At 42.9% G+C, this 18,663-nt stretch overlaps 1 protein-coding gene across 3 annotated transcripts in view; it reads right to left on the minus strand.

Annotated features, from left to right (window-relative positions):
• Positions 1–18,663, minus strand: part of drp2 (dystrophin related protein 2) — a 190,574-nt gene that overhangs the window by 93,100 nt on the left and 78,811 nt on the right. For 2 of the 3 annotated variants that reach the window (XM_084352893.1, XM_084352892.1), the window contains exons 1-2: positions 5,641–5,751; positions 74–248 (exon numbers count right to left, since the gene is read on the minus strand). In XM_084352893.1, coding sequence (XP_084209019.1) covers positions 74–120 — 47 coding nt within the window. In that variant the 5' untranslated portion in view covers positions 121–248; positions 5,641–5,751. Of the gene's footprint in view, positions 1–73; positions 249–5,640; positions 5,752–18,663 lie in introns of those variants that run through there. The other variant, XM_084352894.1, reaches the window with a different exon arrangement.

An 18,663-nucleotide genomic window follows, 5' to 3' on the forward strand; every position in this document is an offset into this window, starting at 1 on the left:
AAGGCGTCTTGGCTCTGAAAACATAATTCCCTCCAAACTGTTACAGTAAACACCGCTGTGAACGTTCCCTTACCGGATGTTGTGGGACTTTCGTTTGATCTCGTTCCAGCAGAGGTTCATCTCTCCCGTTTGGTGCGAGCCGCCTCCTCTCAGTCTCCTGCACTCGGTCCCCTCCTCCTGCCCGTCACCGTCCACTGTGGACTGGCACGGCACACAGTGGCATCCCGGCCACGAGGGCCGCCCCGCAGCTGAAGACACACAGGGAAGAAAGAAAGTGAGTAAGACAGTCAACTAATTTGGAGATTGTTTGCATTGAGACTGCTGATAGTGAATATTTGTGATGGATTTGAACATTTATGGGTTTGGTGATCCCAGGAGGAGGATCAAACAAGACACTATAGAAGACAGAAGTGCATACCGCTACCACCCTTCCTCCCACAGACCCAATCCATGGACATTTGTGCTGTGTTAAAATGACATTAGCTCAGCAGCAGAAACGCCAACGCAGAAAGCTCCGGCAAAACGAAAATGCAGTATCGCTTGACAAAAAAATTTAAACCTGGCTCAACTTTTGCACCAACGAAATCGTCCCTCGAGGCACTGCATCGGTCAGTCCAACACAACGAAACACACACACATAAACATGTACAAATCCTGTGGTACACTGGGTGAATGTCAAATGCGACAATCAGACGCGTCTGACATCATGTAAACACCGTCTTATCAACTGTGACTGTGTTTGAGCACTAAGCATCAATGATGTAACCACAGAGTCACAGCGAGATGTCCCATTTTGTCCATTTCATTTCATTTTGATTGCTACAGTGACACTAGCTCTCCTGTAAAATCCTGCCTGGTATTATAAACTGCTCTGCAGTGTTGTACTGTTGTAGAGACTAACTCAAACTCTCACAGGTGCTTGTAGCAACACGCCCCCACATACACAGCACCTTGCATTGTTTTGACGCCGAACTGTTTTCAGTCTGAACACCCACTTAGAACGAACGGGCTTAGAGCCACATATACAGAAGACTATCCCCATTTTTACTGGTTTGTTTCTGTACTGTGTAACTTCAGTGAGAGGGTAGGATCACAGCGTTACATACACGTTTACTTCACAATAGCCCACAATATCAACCTGAAAGGTGACTGCATGTATGTCAGTGGCGTGTTTACAGCTGGTTTCTGCTGCCTTCAAGCAAAAAAAGGTTAATTTCAGGTTTGAGTCTCGACCTGATCCAGGAAAGGGGAAACACATTAATCTTTAAAACAAATAATACGTCAAGTGCGGGGCAAGAAAATGTATACACTGTTTTCTTTCCGACATCTAATAGGTCAAAATTGGCAGAACAACAAGTCAGCGAACATACAACTCTAGACAATTCACCTGCCTCGAAAAAATGCTCAAAACTATGAAGCACAGTCAACAAATTAGAGTCAAACTGAATAACTTGATCCTGCGTGTGGGGGATAGAAAACCTGAGTCATGAGACACCAGAAGTTTTAGCCCATTATTCCATTCCATTAAACTGAGGGAAACAAACACAGACAAAAAGCCCCTTTTTTCCTCACAGATTTGAGTGAAGGGGCATGTGAGGATACACTTGAGGAGGTGCAATCCCCTTGATGGAGCTGGGAGGGGGGGGCGATGTCAAGAAGGCAGGCACACACACACACACACAAACGCACACACAGAGTATTCAGGGCAGAAGAAGCTTTTCCAGGTTCACGGGTCAGGATAAATCTAGTGTTTGGTCACTGGGCTGTCAGAGGCTTCCTGTCTTTTCTGTTCATTTCACAACCTTTATCTCAGCAGCAGCTGGGCCTCTCAGCTAACACCTTACACACACACACACATAGTCACACACAGCCCGGCCATGAGCTTCCCTTGTGTTTGGTCAGAAGTCTCTTATCACATTGTTTCTTTAAACTGGTCAATCTGTCTTTTCCCTGCTGGAGATCTCAACCTCTGCCCTGTACAGCAGCAGCCAGTCATCCATCTACAGCAGCACACACGCAAACACAACCGAAACCACTTAATGCCGTTTGGTAAAACACATTTTAAGACGTGACATCTTGTAGAAAAATTGGATTTACTTTACTTGACCTGCTACAGCCAGAGTATGTTAATATGAAATAAATTCCCAGGGTGCACTGCTGTTTTCAGGATCACATCTTTTCAGGTGGCATCAATCCAGGAAGTAAGCGGCGAAATACATTACTCAGTATATTTCCTGGTTTAAGGGGGAATATGTAAGAATTGGCCACCTGGTCGAATTCATACTCCGCTTACTGCTGCTAACTTTAGTTGCAGTTAACTAGTTAGCTCAGTTGGCCACGCTGCTCACGGTCCAGACTGGGAGCTCTGGGACAATGGGAGTGTTGGTGTTTACATCCCATATCAAGAAATGGTATATCGACTGGTAGAGCTTTTTTTTTTGGTATTGATTCATTCTGTCTATTAAAATGTCTAAAAAAAATATTGTTGAAAACATCCAAAAGTAAAAAAAAATAACTCAGTTCTTACATATTGGACCTCTAGTGCAGTAAACTCATGCGTATTTTCTCTGTGACACAGAGTTCCTTGTGGATGTTATCTCTCTTCTTCATCACATGAATATACAGTTTCGGGAAAGAGGCCAAACTGTGCCGGATCCCTCTGGTCACATGAAAGAAGTTCAGTGTAAATCAGCCTTGTTCACTGGCTTTTCATCCGACCATTCAACATTCAAATTGTTCCCACTTGTGAAGAGATGTGCAAAGATGTCCCCGGATGTAGAAAGAAAACATTTCTCGATTATAGAGCAGACATAAAAACACTTTTGCAGCAGTTCAAGCGACGCTTTCAAGATTTCTGCTTCATGCAATCAGGAATTGCGTTGTTCACTGACCCACTCTCTGCTGATGTCAGTGAGAAACCCCCAGAGTTGCAGCTACCCCGTCTTTCAAGCAAAGCGCAAAGAGAGTGGAATTTCATTTTGGAGACTACTATCCGAGACCCACTTTCCACTCCTCAGGGATGTTGCTCTTTCAATGGCCAGCATGTTTGGGAGTACTTACATCAGCGAGACGAGCTTTTCAACAATGAAACGCATCAAGTGAAAAGAGGAAAACAGGCCAACAGATGAAACTCTGTTCCAGGTCATGCAGCTTGGATGCACAAACATTGACACTGACATTCATTCGCTCGTACGCCAGCAGGAGAAGCCTCGCTTATCTTAATAAAACTTTATACTGATCCACCTGTGAGTGAGTTTCCATGACTTTTTAAATAAATGCACATTTATTCATTTATTTATTTATTTAGGTCTTGTGTTGTTAACTTATTACTACAGTTTATCTTTTGTTCTTTTAATTGAATTAGTACCTACAATTGGCCAATAAGGAGTATTTTACTATACATGATCACAACTGGAACTCTATGTAGAAAACTATGTGTGTCTCTTCATTAAGAGAGGCGACAGGATCAGTCGGGATCTAATGTTTATTAATGAATGATGGTGGAGTAAAGCAGCCGTCCTGGTAATCCTGAGCTCCATCAGAGCTCGCTAAAACATGTCTATTTCAGAAGCTGAAGGTTTAATTCTGTTTTCTCTGGAGAGTTTCCTTCGTCCTGTCCAGTTTAAGAGTAGTTTTAGTTTGTTGCTTAAATGTGCCATGATACCTGCTGCAGTGACATGGCTGCATGCATGGAAACATGTAAAATTGCTGAAAGCAGCCTTTTTAATCATTGAAGTAGAGTGTAAATAGACGTCTCTACCAATTTGTAGAGGCTCATAATTAAAAACCTGCTTCGCATCAAAGCAAACCATTGAAGGGTTAATGTGTGTAATTCACTTCCTCATATTGAGCGCCTCTCTCTGGAGCTAAGGTGGTTTGTCTGAAACAAATTGAGCGTGGCCTGAACCATGAGGAAGGAACTTTTGTTGCAGTGTCAACATTTGAGTGAACAACTCCCAAGCGAGAGAGAAAGACTCGGCATACTCATCCCCAATCTTTTTCGTCACCCTCCTCCTCCTCCTCTGTACATATATTCAGTCTTCTCTCTCCCTTTTCTAGTTTGTTCTACAGACCACATCACCACAGATTGGCCGGATGGGATTTTTTTTTTCCCTTTTCTATTTCACATGAATCATCATCATCCCGTTCCCACTGCTGTCTCCCGTTATCTCTTCCCTTCGTCCCCTCCCTTTTCTTCCTCAGACAGCTCCTGTTAGTGGAGGTGAGTGTTGTATGAATCAGCAATACCCTGCACATCCCTCCCACTCTCTCCTGCTTTCACTGTCTCTTTCCCTTCGCTGGTAATCAGAGGTCACGTGTGACTCTGAATACTGTTAGTGCTTCCAGGACCTCACTTGAGCTCAACTACCTCTAAAAATAATCAGGTAAATGCCTCTCTGTCCTGTGAACAGATTTAATTCACTCCTGCGTTTGTGAATAAATCCTGGGAGTGAATGCGAACGAGGCTGCGGAGGCTCCGCGCGACACATTGAAGTTTAAGAGCAGAATGATTGTTTGTTTGCTTTGGAGAGCTGCCTCTTCAAGATGTGAAATGGAGTTGAACAATGACAACCATCAACCACGCCACTGCAAACACCAAGGGGAATACCCCGAGGGTGAAAGATAGCTCTGAGAGAGGTTTGTTTCTGGAGTGACGAGGGAGCTGAGTGACAGACAGCCCTGTCTGCGACCTCGAATCTCTTCGTCTTCAACTTTTTTCTCAAACAGTACTAGCAGGTTTTCACAGAAAGCCATAAGCTGCAGGATTGTATTCATAAACTTAAATATTTAAAAAAGACAATCAGTTCAGATTTTTTTGCTGCGTGACACATTTAAAGCCGCCGCAATGGGGAAACGATGTCCCCCAAAATCATGTCATGCAAATGTCTCCATTATGTCCGTCTCGTTGGCGCACGTCTGCATCATGCAGGCGTATCAGCCCACAGTGGAGGACTAGGTGGGTCTGTCTCCCGCTTTAAACTTCAAGAACATGAGTCAAGCTTTAAACATGCATTATTTACAGCCTTGATCGGATGTGGCGGTGCTCAGTCGAGCGAATGTACTGCGTGTTTTCCAAAGATGCTGAAAAACCAGCAGAGATTTCACTGACATGCCACAAAGTGACACAGACAATATTCATCTTGCTGCTATGACTACGGCCCTCACTTCCATGTACTCACGGCTGTTTCCTACATACAGCGTGGCTTCTCGCTTTTGAAATTGGCCAATTATGCGAACAGTACGGATAGAATACCTACTCTTGTTCTCTCTTTTTTTTCAAATCCAGCCTCACATGCCTCTTCCTCCCCTTTCATTTTTGACCACTGGAACTAAAGCAACCTGGAAAGACATTTTCCAGCCAACATGTGAATTTCAAATCAAAGGAGTTGAGGATGATAAAAGATAGCACACAGAGCTTTACTAGGGTTTCAGAGCAAAAGAGAAAAGACAGTTCAGCCGTGCAGATAGAGCTTCAGAGCATCAAAGTGCCGCTACAGCATGTCTACACGTTGATATTAATCTGAAGGAATCAAGACTGCAGCCGAGATATCCCTGAGAAGCAATACGATAGCTAGGATTTACTCTCATTACTGGAGCTCTGCAGATAAATGCAAGTCTTTCACAATGTGTACAGCCTACCTTAATAGGACAGACTTGCTGCGCTGTTTCGATTCCAGCCTCACTTCCAGTCTCGCGCTGTCACTAAAGGTAACTGAGTGTTGACATTATTTACCCTGTCTGTTGATTGGCTTGGCAGAGAGGGGACGAAAAGAAGCAGAGAAACACAGGGAGGGGTTATGGATGGGAAGACACACACGGGCATGAGGAGAAATGGATGACCTAATAAGCAGAGATTTCTCTCTTGGTCAAAGACGTCTTTGTCCTTGCACATTCCTGCTCACACCTACATGGTCCCCCACGGCCCAAGACCAACGGAGAAGAAAAGGCCATCTGCCTGATGTCCTTCAACCCACACACACACACACACACTCCGACCAGTGCCGAGAAAACCTGCACTAATGGTTCTGGTTCTGGGAATGAATTCCTGAATGAATTTGTTATTTTCACTCTTGCATTCCTACAGCATCCTCCCAACGTATACACAACCAATAATAAGGAGCGCAGTGAGAGGACAACAAGGAAATATGCAGCATGTAAATAAACAACAAGGCAGGAAGGATTATGTGAACAGATTTAAAAAGATGAACAGAGAGCGTAGGTTCATCTCTTCACAGTGTCAAGTTTCAATGTTAGTTTCCATTTTTCTTTTGGATTTTCGCCACACTTAGCAGCGACGTCGAACTGTCAATCAGTCAGTCGCCCACTTTAGTCCAGACTAAAATATCTCACGCGCTGTTGGATGAGTTGCCACGATATTTCTGACACACATTGAAGTTTCCAAGAGAATTAATCCTTCCGACTTTGGTGACCCCCTGAATTTTTCTCCAGCACCACCATGAAGTTAACTTTTGTGACACGTGTGAACTATCTCGACAACTGTTGGGTGGATTTCACCCTGCGAGTCTTCAGGCTTTGCGCTTGTGGCCGAATACCAGCGGTGGAAAGAGTATTGAAAATCTGATAACTGAGTAGACATATTACAAGTACAGACTTGCAAAAGTACTAATACCCCAAAGGAAAGACATTGTGAGGCAGCTGCATTTGCAAAATCTGACCTTGTGATCTCACTCAAAGCTCTGCACTTGGGGTCAAACCAATCAGCATCCTTAACTAAACTACTGCCAGCTAGAGACGGCTGTACGGGCGTGGTTTAGGTGTGAAGACCCAGCGAAAGAAGTGACTGTCGGTCACCAAACAACAATGGCAGCTCCTTAAGATGTTAGCTCCATGCTGCAAGCATCAGCCATACCAGAGCTGAGGAGTATATTTCATTGAAAGAAGAGCAAAGAACGGCACTGAGGGCTTTCTCAATGGAAAAGATGTTTTCCCTCTGCCTTTGGTAGGAGTTGGATCTCCTCCAAACATGAATGAGTTTTCATTTAGCACCATAATCAGGAAGAAATTGTACTTCATCCACTCAAAGCTTTGGTTTAAACCACAAACGTGTTAATCTGATGACAATTCAATCAGCTCAGCTATACTTTGTGTTTAGTGTGTGGTAGTAAATGCATGCTTATACACTGAATGAAGACGCTGAACATAAACATTACACCTACAGCATGTAAGCATACCATACTGCCAGCTGCCTTTCAGGTCCAGCTGGCACGTGGAAATGGGTCCTTCATCAGCAGATGAAACGCTCCTTGCTCTTCGCTTGTTTTCAGGATTGGATGGACTCAGTATTTTCTTGTTCTTTGTTCAAGAAGTGAAGTGAGGACCGCAAAGTCATCTTCACTGCTTGATGACTCTCTTTTGTCTCATACTGTGAATTTTCAAAAACAAATAAATAAACACAAAGGACTCGAGTTTCAATGTGTTTTTTTTTAATCAGTTGATGAATTAAAAGAACATTTACGACAATAGCAGACTTAGTGTGCAAAGACGTTCAGAGTGTACTCTGTGTGTCACACGTTTATTTAATTTAATATGGAAGTCTTTTGAGATACATTATGACCTGCAATGTAACCGAGCTGACACAGTGTCGCTTGTGAAGTTTTTGTGCCGAGAGGCATAAAAGCAGGACTTTGACTATTTAAACTGAGTCCATTCTTCATGAAAAAAGTTTGGTATCTAATCAGTTTAATGTCCGATCTGATGGTGATGTGTCCAAATCACGTTTACCTTGTGAAAGGTGCACTGTATGAAAGTGCAGTTCAGCATAATCTAATCTAGATAAGTGGTTATTTTTCTGTTTGTAACACCTTAAATCAAAGAAAGTAACAAAGTACAAATACTTTGTTACTGTACTCAAACAGATTTTTCAGGTATCTGTACCTGAGTACTTTTTTTTTTTCAAAACAGGGTTGTTACTTCAGTTTTAATGTATCTGAGTAGAAATATCAATTACTTTCATTTTGCTTCATTGCACGCCGCCAGTTCAGATGTACAGCAGCGAGACGAAACAACATAATAAGGCAGAAACCGACAGACAGGGAGACTCGGATAGGGAGAAGAGGAGTTTTAGTGTCTCGTATCTGCAGAGACCCTGCAGCCCTCGGCCTGGATTTCATAATTTTCTCAATTTTCAGCTGTGCTCAAGATGCTTGACCAACCCAAATTGTCAGTATTTGACATCCTGGGAATGAGACTCAAAAATCAGCTATCTTTGTGGTGCATTTATGAACAGCTCGGACAAATCCGACTGATTCTACCTTTAGGTTTAACAGTCGATTTGATAATGTGGCATGAGGTTCAGTTAGCTTTGCATTGAAATGGCCTTTCACCTTCATACATTTCACAGCCTGTACTTTTACTTGAGTAAAGAAGTTGAATCAGTTCTTCTACTTGAGTAAAGAATGTGTGTATTTTTGCCACCGCTGAGAAAGGATAAGGGGTGACTCACTGGGTCCAGCCAAGACGTTTTTTCTCAGGGACGTTTCCATCGCAGAGATTAGACATTCATATTAAAATTTACATGTGGCAGATGGAGCGATTGTACTGAAATGGAACTAATTCCGTACAGTAACTGCGAACACATCCTTCTGTCGGCCAGATAAAGCCAAAACCGATTTGTAATGCTTTTTACACCCACAATTACAACACTTAACAGAAGTGATAAAGCCATTATGCACTGTCCAACAGAACTGGCGAGCGCTGATACGGACGCCGAGAACTCAGCGGCCGGGCTTCACAGAATGTGCCAAACACTGATTTAACTTCAAGAAATAAATGCCAAGCCAACAATGACTCAGAGTGTCAGTGTCCAGGAGGCCTGCTGGTAGATACGAGTCGATACAAGTGTACATTCTTGTGAGTGTGTGTGTGTGTATGCATGTTAGTGTGTGCGTGTGTGTGTGTGTGTGTGTGTGTGTGTGTGTGTGTGTGTGTGTGTATGTGTGTGTGTGTGTAAATGTTTCAGTAACAGGCTCTTGGCTTTGTGCCTGGTGGGGGTTAGTGGAGGTTGGACCACTGCCTCCCTGCTGCTCTTTCCCGCTGTCCCACAGCCCCTACACCGCCACCAGTTAGAAGGCGCACACACACACACACACACACACACACACACACACACACAAACCCTTCAGCTCTCTGTGCCTTTCTGCTGCTGATGCAGGATGAGCGAGCTGAGCTTCCCCTCGCAGCTGCAACCGTCACACACTGCTGGAGGAGCTGGAGGAGCTTCAATGACACAGCACACACGCAGCCACACACATATCCACATAGGCCCTCTTGATTATCGTCTCTTAAATAGTAGGCATGCACAGAGACGAACGTTTACTGTAAGAAAAGAAAAAACACACAGTCGACACCAGCTACATGAGCTATACCCTCCGTATACCCCCCTGCTGAGCTCAGGCAGCTGTCAGCCTGATACTCTCCCCCCCGATACATCGCTGCACCCCTTCCAAGCCTGACTCCTTTTGTCTGCCGACATGTGGCACCATGATTTGTGATTGGAAGCACCAAACAGAACAGCAGGAGCATGGAAAGACTTTCACTTCCCCTCCCGGTGCCATCTTTCTCCTGTACTCCCATCACGACCACACATTGTCATGCTCGCAGTGCTTTGCCCTCCAACCAGATATTTCATTACCCTTTTTACTCTTTTATCTTTCCAATGACAAAGTCATTTCCCCCCGGAGCAAACATGCCATCCACACACTTATTGATATTTACATGGAGCTTCAAAATTAGGGCTTTGAAGCGGGAACTCGGCGGTGAAATAAGAGCTCAGCTGACATTAACATCATTATTGCTGGAGGTGGAAGTGGGGAAGTGTTATGTGAGCGCTTTATAGGACGCTCATTGTGTTGGTTCTGGCATCAGGTGAATAATAGTGATGCTTTTCATTCATGGTGAGTGAAGTGCCTCGAGAGCAGCAGTGAAGCATCAGCGGACTGTCTGAAATAGTATTCTGCGGTAGTTTGTGTGTGTACACATGCTGGTTTGTGTACTGTCCTACTTTGGCCCTTTTCAGATGACACTGTAGGGCTGGACCTCACTGAAAGCCTCCAATCACAGTGAACAGCAAATGTGAAAATCACCATCTTATTAAGTAATGTGTGTTGAGTTCTATCATTTAATTATAGAAATAAAGTTTAATTTTGCTAAAACAAGTTTGAAATTTAAACTGTGTCCAACTAAAATCACCTAAATTCATGATTTCTTTAGAATCAAGTGTCATTTCTCTCTCTCTCTCTCTCTCTCTCTCTCTCTCTCTCTCTCTCTCTCTCTCTCTCTCGAGCCATCTGACTTACATGCCAACATACTGGAGGGGTCACTAGTCTCCAAGGTATTTCATCTCACTTTTACCTTCTTACAAGTTGGGCCTCCCCTTAACATAACAGTCGTGCTTGTGGCAACAAAACTGGGTTTTTCGACACGGAGTCGGAACATCTCCAGCTGCCGTTGTGGCAACCAAAACTGGATATTTTTTAAGAGAAGCCAGGATATTTCCAGCCGTGTTTGTGTCGACCAAAGCAGATATTTTAAGCCCAAGCACGATCTTCTCCTAACCCTGACCAAGTGGGTTTAGTGCCCAAACCAGAGCACAAGCACAACATTGCCACAACATAATTTTGACCTAAAGAACCATAAAGTTGCAACATAAAGAAATGTAAAGTTTCAACATATCCATGGTTTGCATGTACGATTAGGGTTGACCAGCTAGTTGCTAACTTTGCCATTTGGTGCTGATCAGGTTTTGTACGGTTGGTTTATCTGAGCTTCGTTACAAAAAACAGCTGCCTGCAGCATCTGGAAACATCTCAGAGCGGTGAGAGTGAAGGAAGACAGTAAAGAGGCCACACAACCGAAACAATGAGCTGAAAGAGGCTAAAAAAGGCTTGATAGAGATGATGCAAACTAGCTTCTAGGGGTTTGTCATTAGTAGAAACACCTTTCACATTCTAGGTTATTATTAATGTAAAAATATTGATTGGAGCTTTGAGTTTTTAAACAGCCTCCTGATGTTTTACTTTAGATTGAAAAACCAATAGTTTTTTTCTGTTTTCGCTGATGATTTAGCCTCAGGAGCTTCCTGCCCTTTCAAACCTTGCAAACTCCTCCGCCTGGCAGTGTCCTAACATATGCAAAAATTGACTTTTACCTCAAAAACCCAGGACACCTCTTAATAACTTCTCCAGCTCACAACTCTGCCATTTGTAGAAAACAAGTTGATTTGTTTTGGAAAAATGCTGAAATGATCTAAACAGCCTTCACTGACAGATTTCTTGACTTATTTAAAGCACAAGAGAAGTTATAAGAGAAAGAAGGAGTTATTTCTGAAACGTTCCCTGCGTGGTCTCCGCTTCAAAGAGCCCTCCCAGCAAGAAATAGATCACGGGCAAATGTCCACTTTGCGAAGCTGTTTGGTTGATGCCACCGGTACAGACAGCATCCTAATGAGCCGGTTGTGAACACTCTCCATTTTTATTTCATACAGTTATCTCTGGCTCTCCTGCTGTCTCCTTTTGCAAGAAAATTGAATTTACAGCTGTGCAACCTTAATGAAATCTGAAAGACCACATGCAATCTCACATACGGCTTGTTTAACCAGAACGTATTTCAAACTGTGTGCGCGTGTGTGTGTGTGTGTGTGTGTACAGGCTGGATGCAAATATCCACCTTAAGATTCATCCGTTCAATTATGTTCATGACTAATGAATGGAGCCTAACAGAGTTGAGATTTAAGGGACAGTTTCTAGTCTTGAATCTGTTTTTAAGGCGGCAGATGACAGCTGAGATATTTCATCCTAAAAAAAAAAAAAAATAGCTCCTTTGCCATAAAACGGTTCTTGAAAATGACAAGTAGATATGAATCAAATTAAAAACAGACGCCCACAAGGCTTGAAATTACTGGTGAAGGAATCAGAAAGTGAACCCAGCTGATTTAGGGGGGGGATGTTTAAGCTCATTACTTAAGCAAAAGCAGAAATTGTGATTAACTTAACAGACTGGAATACTTTTCCCCGGATGAGCGAGCACACCTTCGGCAAACTCGAGCGAGCAGACTGAAAAATGCATGGGCTGGAAAAGCGGAGGAGCAGACTGAGCAGCCAGATGTAAAAGGAAATCCAATTCTGCTGTGGGTTTAAATATGATACATCCAGTGATATGCAGTCCATTACGGCTCAAAATGAAGCCCTAAATGTCCTCAAAATATCACTTTTATAGTGCGAGTCCTATAAAAGAGAGTGTTGTTCAGTAATGCATTGTTAGTCAACAGCTTAGTCTACAGCGGTGTAATATACACAATATGTAACAAGGCAGCTACCAAAGAAATGGAGCCACTAAAGAGGATTTAAAACATATCAGTCTGCATCTTAAACAGATTATTTAGTCAGTCCTTTTATAATTATATCAAAAGGCATTTAAGGGATTAGCCAAAACATAAAACCCTTCATCTCAGAGGAGTACATATTTGTGGCCCCAGCTGCTTTGTTTGTAGAAAAATAATAATAATTAAAAACTCCAGGAAGTCAATAAATCAAGACAATCCCTTGTGTTTGAAATATCCATTTTCTGTCAAGTGCATCTGCCGTGGATAGACTTAATTAAAGTGAATTAGCACAAAGAAATGCGCATCTCGCCTTACGATTACAGCGTGCAAGCGACGTTGATTAAAAGTCAACCCTGTCGCTGCTTCCTAACATGCGGTGATGTGTGGAGAGGGAACGCCTGGTTCAGAATGGAGGTAATTTAGCAAACCCCCAATTGAAATCCCTGCTAATTAAGATGAGTTCCTTCCACTGCAAAGACTGAGAGATGAAACGCTCTGCTGGGAGAGGATGCGTTCACATGGAGTCAGATGAAGTTTAAAACGAAAACATTTCACTTTCTTTCGTTCTCCTTCTGATCCCATCCCGCTCGCAAAAAAGAAGAAGTCGCTCTTTTTCATGAAGTTTTCTTCACTCACGCTAAATAATCATGAATAAACATGACTCAAAGATTGAAAGATATGAGCTGAAGACGTGTGTCAGGACTATGCCAGCGTACTTTCTCCTGAAACAAACAGCGCGTAGGTCAGATAAGTTCATGTGGCTAAAGACCAGATGCTAACAGTAAGTCCACACGTTCATTATTGCAAACTTTCTTATAAGTCGTTTGGTTAATGATGGCACAGCAGCTAACGACAACATAAAAATAATGCAGATTAAGAGCCATGGTTTTTGTTATAGCCCTGTGTAGCGTTTCTGATTAATAGCGCGTGCATTAAACAGCTGGCATTCTCTTGAACGCAGCCAGCTAAAGTGTACATTTTCTAATTTAAGCTTTTAATGATTAAAGTAACAGAGAGGACGTAAAAGCACAAAGTGAAAGTAATGATAAAATGCATATTTTAATTGGAGTTTCTCAGGGTTGCTACTGTAGTGCTGACCTTGTCAAACTGACTTTGGTTTCCAAGTAATGCATTTGCACCGCTCATTTCAACAATAACAGCATTGTTTATTTGCCGTGAGACAAGCTTGGCTTTTCCTTTTATTTATACCTACATACCGTAACTGCTAATTACGTCCAGGCAGAACAAGAGCTGGAAAGGTCCCGTAGCTCGCCGGATGTCGAGCTAAAACTGAAGTGCTTTGTGTGTTCTGTCAGTATCCGCACCTTCCTGGTCTGAAAATGCCCCCATCCTCGCATTACTCCTCCCACTTTTGCTTTATGAAGTAGAGTCTCAGAACAGCTCCGGCACCGACATGACAATTTGTAAATTGCTTAGTTTCGGTGCCTCATCTTAACCAAACCACAACCGTTTCACACCTGTCCAAAAGTCATAATATGTCCTAATATGTGAAATGTTGGTCAGTACATTTTAACCGGATGAACTGTTGCTAACCTCCTTCACATGAAAAACTAACACTACAGGGGAAGGTACTGTAAGCCTCCATTTGAAGCTTAAGGCCACTGACTAAGCTGCTGTATTTGACAAATTGGGAGTGAGAACATGTTGTCCCAAAAGAGCAAAAAATATCCGGCCTCAATGGCCACAGGCCCGTGGCCCCTAACACCAGTGGAAGGCATTCGAGCGCATAGTTAAATCAGTCATATCCCCTTTGACAGACCGCACTGCAATTCACGTATTGTCCAAACTAGTCCACAGATGATGCAGTGGTACCCTCCGAGTCCAGATATACTTATGCAGGAGTTCTGTTCATGATTTTATTTCTGCAGTTATTAATACTATCAGCCCTCTAGAGCTGTTCGAGAAATTCCAGGAAATGAGCATTAACACCTCACAGTGCCTCTGGATCCTGGATTGTTCGAGGGACAGGAGGCAAGTTGTCAGATTCAACAACATCACTTCTCACCCTCTCACCACCAGTACAGGGGTGCCACGAGGATGTGCTCTGCTGCTGTTGCTCTTCTCCCTTTTCACCAGCGATGGTACACACATCCTCAAAAGGGACCTAAACGCCAACATCCCCAACAGAGACTAAGAACAACAGGAGTCAGGCAATTTCTACAGGTGCAATTTGACACAGCCCTGATCCAGAGAATCCGTTCACTATCATCTACTGTCTGGTATGGAAACATCTGAGCAAACAATAAAGATAAATGGACAGAAATGTCACCACAGCATCAAAGATCAGGCCGCAAACTCCCGACACTGGACTCAATGTATACACAACCTCGCAAGCAATCGGCACCACAGATGACCCTCTCCGCCCAGCTCAACATCTTTTTCAGTTCTAGCAGAAGAACAAACTACTTACGCTGAGCCATACAGCTAAAAAAACATAGGCTTGAAAACTGACCTTGACCCTACCTGCTTGTTTACTTCATTAATTACAGTGTTGTTCTTCCTACGGGACCCTAACGTTGATCTCTCACCGACCTTTTCACTGAGGAACAATGTAAGCAAGCTAATTTGACAGCTCGTTTCTGTTTCTATGGGTCCAGTTTCCTTGTTACAATGTTTGTTTTGGTATCTTACATGTCTTTTCTGATTTGTTGTTAATAGCTGCATTTACATGGACCCTAATATACCACTATTAATCAGAATAATAGCCCAATGCTGCAGGAAAAATACGTCTGGAGAGACCGATCCGAACCGACCTGATCTGAATGAGTTTTCAATCGGATCGAGAGGGATGGTGTAAACCTTTGATAATCCGATCAACAGGAAAATATAAACGCCTGCTAACCATGTAAATGCTTCATCTGATAGTTTACAGACATTAAACCTAACATTAGGTGGCAAAATAGAGCTAAATATTTAATGATTGTTGAACGATGGTCGAAAGCTTGAAACAAGTAGCTGTTCAAGCAAGTGTTTGAAAAGACAAACAAAGCCGGCAGCATCCATGTTAAACAGTTAAAGCAACAACATATGTAACTTAAAGTGATTCTGGGGAAAGAGAATTGACTGCTTACTTTCATTCACTGGTTGTCAAATACTGACGCCCTTTGCTGGCGTTGGACCTGAGGCGTTAACCTTACAGTATTAGTATTTGATGACCGGAGTGTCCATCGCCACTCGCTTAGCTGGGATCAGCTGCAGCCCCCCCACCACCCAGCAAAGGATAGGTGGTAACAGATGATGGATGGATGCGTAGATTGATGATAATACATGGATGGAATGAGACCCAGCAGTCAATTATCCTTCTCCATAAAAGCCTCTACTCAGAAAGATTTCGATCAGATTGAAGAAATACTGTCCATGTAACTGCAGCTACTGATTAAATACGTTGTCCAGTATAGCTTCGCAGGCTTTTGGTTTGCCTCCAGCAAAAACTTCAAAACTTCTGTCTTTACTTGAAGTGTGTTTGCCTCCCTGCTTAGCTGTTCACCCACACATGCACGGAGGGCAGAAGATTGACAGGGAGACAGCTCTAACAGTGTGACGCGTTACCAAACATCTAATTTTAAGCCAGAACTGTGAAATTATTGAAAAATATTGCTCCAAATGCCCCTGAGAGAGGTTTCTGGTGTCTAAAGGAAAATAAGGTATAATTATTGAATATTCACAACAACTGTGCGTAGAGTCCGGGAATGTGCTAATGATGAACATCCGCGGTAATAAAGGCAGCAGAAAGCACAAATCAACGGGGAAAGAGCTTTAATGGATTCAACACTCCACCGAGGCTCATTTGAAAAGCACGAATCTCATTATAACGGCAAGAAAAGGCTTTTGACAGGGTATGGTGTGACATTTGGCTCTCTGCTCAACTGTCCACACTCACTGGCCTGTCAACCTTGTCACTTCCTATTTGCTGAGGGAGCCATAAAGATACCAGTGGGCTGGAATCCGGTTGACAGCTTTCTGTCCATTAAAAAAGGTGACAATGAATTCCACTGCAGCCTACAGTGCGAGCTCAGGCTCGGGCATAAATCAGAGGAGCGGCACTGAGCAGCGATGCACTTTGCCAAACAGAGGAGGAGACGCGGCGCACACAGGAGACATGCAGATTTAACAAACATTACAACAGAATTAGAAAATGCAACATTGATGTTTTGCCCGTGTCACAAAACACTGGGACACAAACCTCGTGGCTGACTAACTATGTAATTGGGTCAGGCGCAAATCCAGTGTGAAAGCAGCTGTTTGTGTAAACGGGGTCGCACAACACAAATAATTTAATTTTGAGAAAATACGTCGCGAGAATCATTTACATGCACCGAAACAGGACGGACTAAATGGAGAGCGCCGGGATGAAATTGGGACGCCGAGCGATCGCCGGTGGGAGACCCGAGAGCTTCGCTTAAAACGAGAAAATGAATCGTCTCTTCAAAACTTAACCTCAATAGGTAGTCAGACGTGCGTATAAAATCAATTCCCAGGCACTCACTGTATGGTGCTGATTAGTTTTAAGTAGACTGCAGGTAGCAGAAAATAAAGGAAGAGAATAATTTGTTTCCATTAGATGAATCTAGGGTGGATTTCAATGCACTAATGAAGAGCTAATGACAGAGGAGAGTTTAAAATATTCAGGTAGCTCTCATCTCCTGTGAAACGCTGAGACCTGCATTAACATACTCCCGTCTTTTTAACCTTCCGTACGCCCTCAATTCAAGGTCTATTCATAAGGACTTCTTTTGATTAGTTCACTGATTCTACCCAAAGGAGAGCGAGTCCTGCTTCAGACGCACACAACATTTTTCCATATATCATCACACGTGGGACCGGACTGAGAATCTGGCTGGAAGAGAGAAAGCTGAGTAGGCCTCGCACACACATTCCTGAACAAACCGTCCTTTCAGCGAAGGACAGTAGGCTGAGAGCTGGACGGAAAGAACTGACCTGACATTTAAGGCTATTGAATATACCGTCACATAAAAAGCGAGCGCTGAATGAATCATTTCTCTGGAGTTTGGGACACGCTTGGAACAAAATGGTACGCTCCAGCAGCCCTTGTGATAATGGCAAAGGATGATAAAGTGGTCAAGGCTGTTAAATGATAAACATTTTCAGCTGTAGCCTGGAGAGATTACATTTCAGGTGTCAGATGTCGGGCCAGTGCAGACTCAAAATTATTCTGTAATGGAACATTTCCACCATCCTAAATGTGATACGAGAGCCACGTGTCGTTAAATTGGAGCGAATCAAGTTGCTTTTATGCTTTTTTTTTTTTTTTCCAAGCCGATGGATGTTCAATCTCACTAATGGAGGGAAAAGATGATATCTCATTCCTTTCTGTCCAATTAGTAGACACAGAAAAAGTTCAGTCTATGCTGTGTGAGCGATTATATATATGAGTGAGTATAAATAATACTTTGAACATAACATAATAACACGATGATAATGATGATAATGATGATAATGATGATGTGATAGACAGTGGTGGTAAAAGTATTCAGATCGTGCGCTAACATGAAGCATTTTAACACTTCACTTCAGGAGTTCATTTTAAAGGTGCAATATGTAAGAATTGACCAACTGGTGCAGCTAGTGGTCCGAACTGGGAGCTCTAGCATGCTAACCAGCTAGCTCTTGGGGCTAGCTGGTTAGCATGCTAACTATAGCTAGTAGATATCTCTGCAACACAACACATAGACATCTTTAACACAACATCAAAACATCATGTTTTTGTTATTCTGATATTCCAAACTATTATTCTTACATATTGCACCTTTAACTAATTTCTATACTGTTCGGTGATTAAATGCACAGTATTTTCATTTCTGCCACGAGGGGTCTCTCAGTCAAAACCATGAAAACAAAAGGTGTAGTTTTAGGAAATCGCGATGCAGAGTGAGTTGCTGTGAAGTTCATGTAGCAACCGTTCTTCTTCATTATTCCCTACTCTCCTGCCTATTTACCTCGGAAATGCAGTGGTGTGGAAGCTTATCGTTACCAAAACAAGTAGACCATCAGACAGGCAGTCAACAAGCCAATTGAACCACTTTATTCGGAGGTAAAGCCAAAATTAACATTCAATCCAATCCAATCCAATTCACATCCAAAAAAAACCTGCTGTGTTGCTGTATCCTTCCTACTGCCTGCCTGCAATGCCCCTTTGGATTTGTTTGTCTGTTTGGCTTTCCTGGTGTTGACCAGTACCTGCCTCACTAAGCTGTAAGCCTATATATGCTATCTCTGCTGCAGAAAATCAGTGTACTCTACAAGTCTGCCTGCATTGTACGAGTTTGGGTCAAAACATTAAC

This window comes from Pagrus pagrus (assembly GCF_965226575.1).
Source record: "Pagrus pagrus genome assembly, chromosome: 5".
NCBI lineage: Eukaryota > Metazoa > Chordata > Actinopteri > Spariformes > Sparidae > Pagrus > Pagrus pagrus.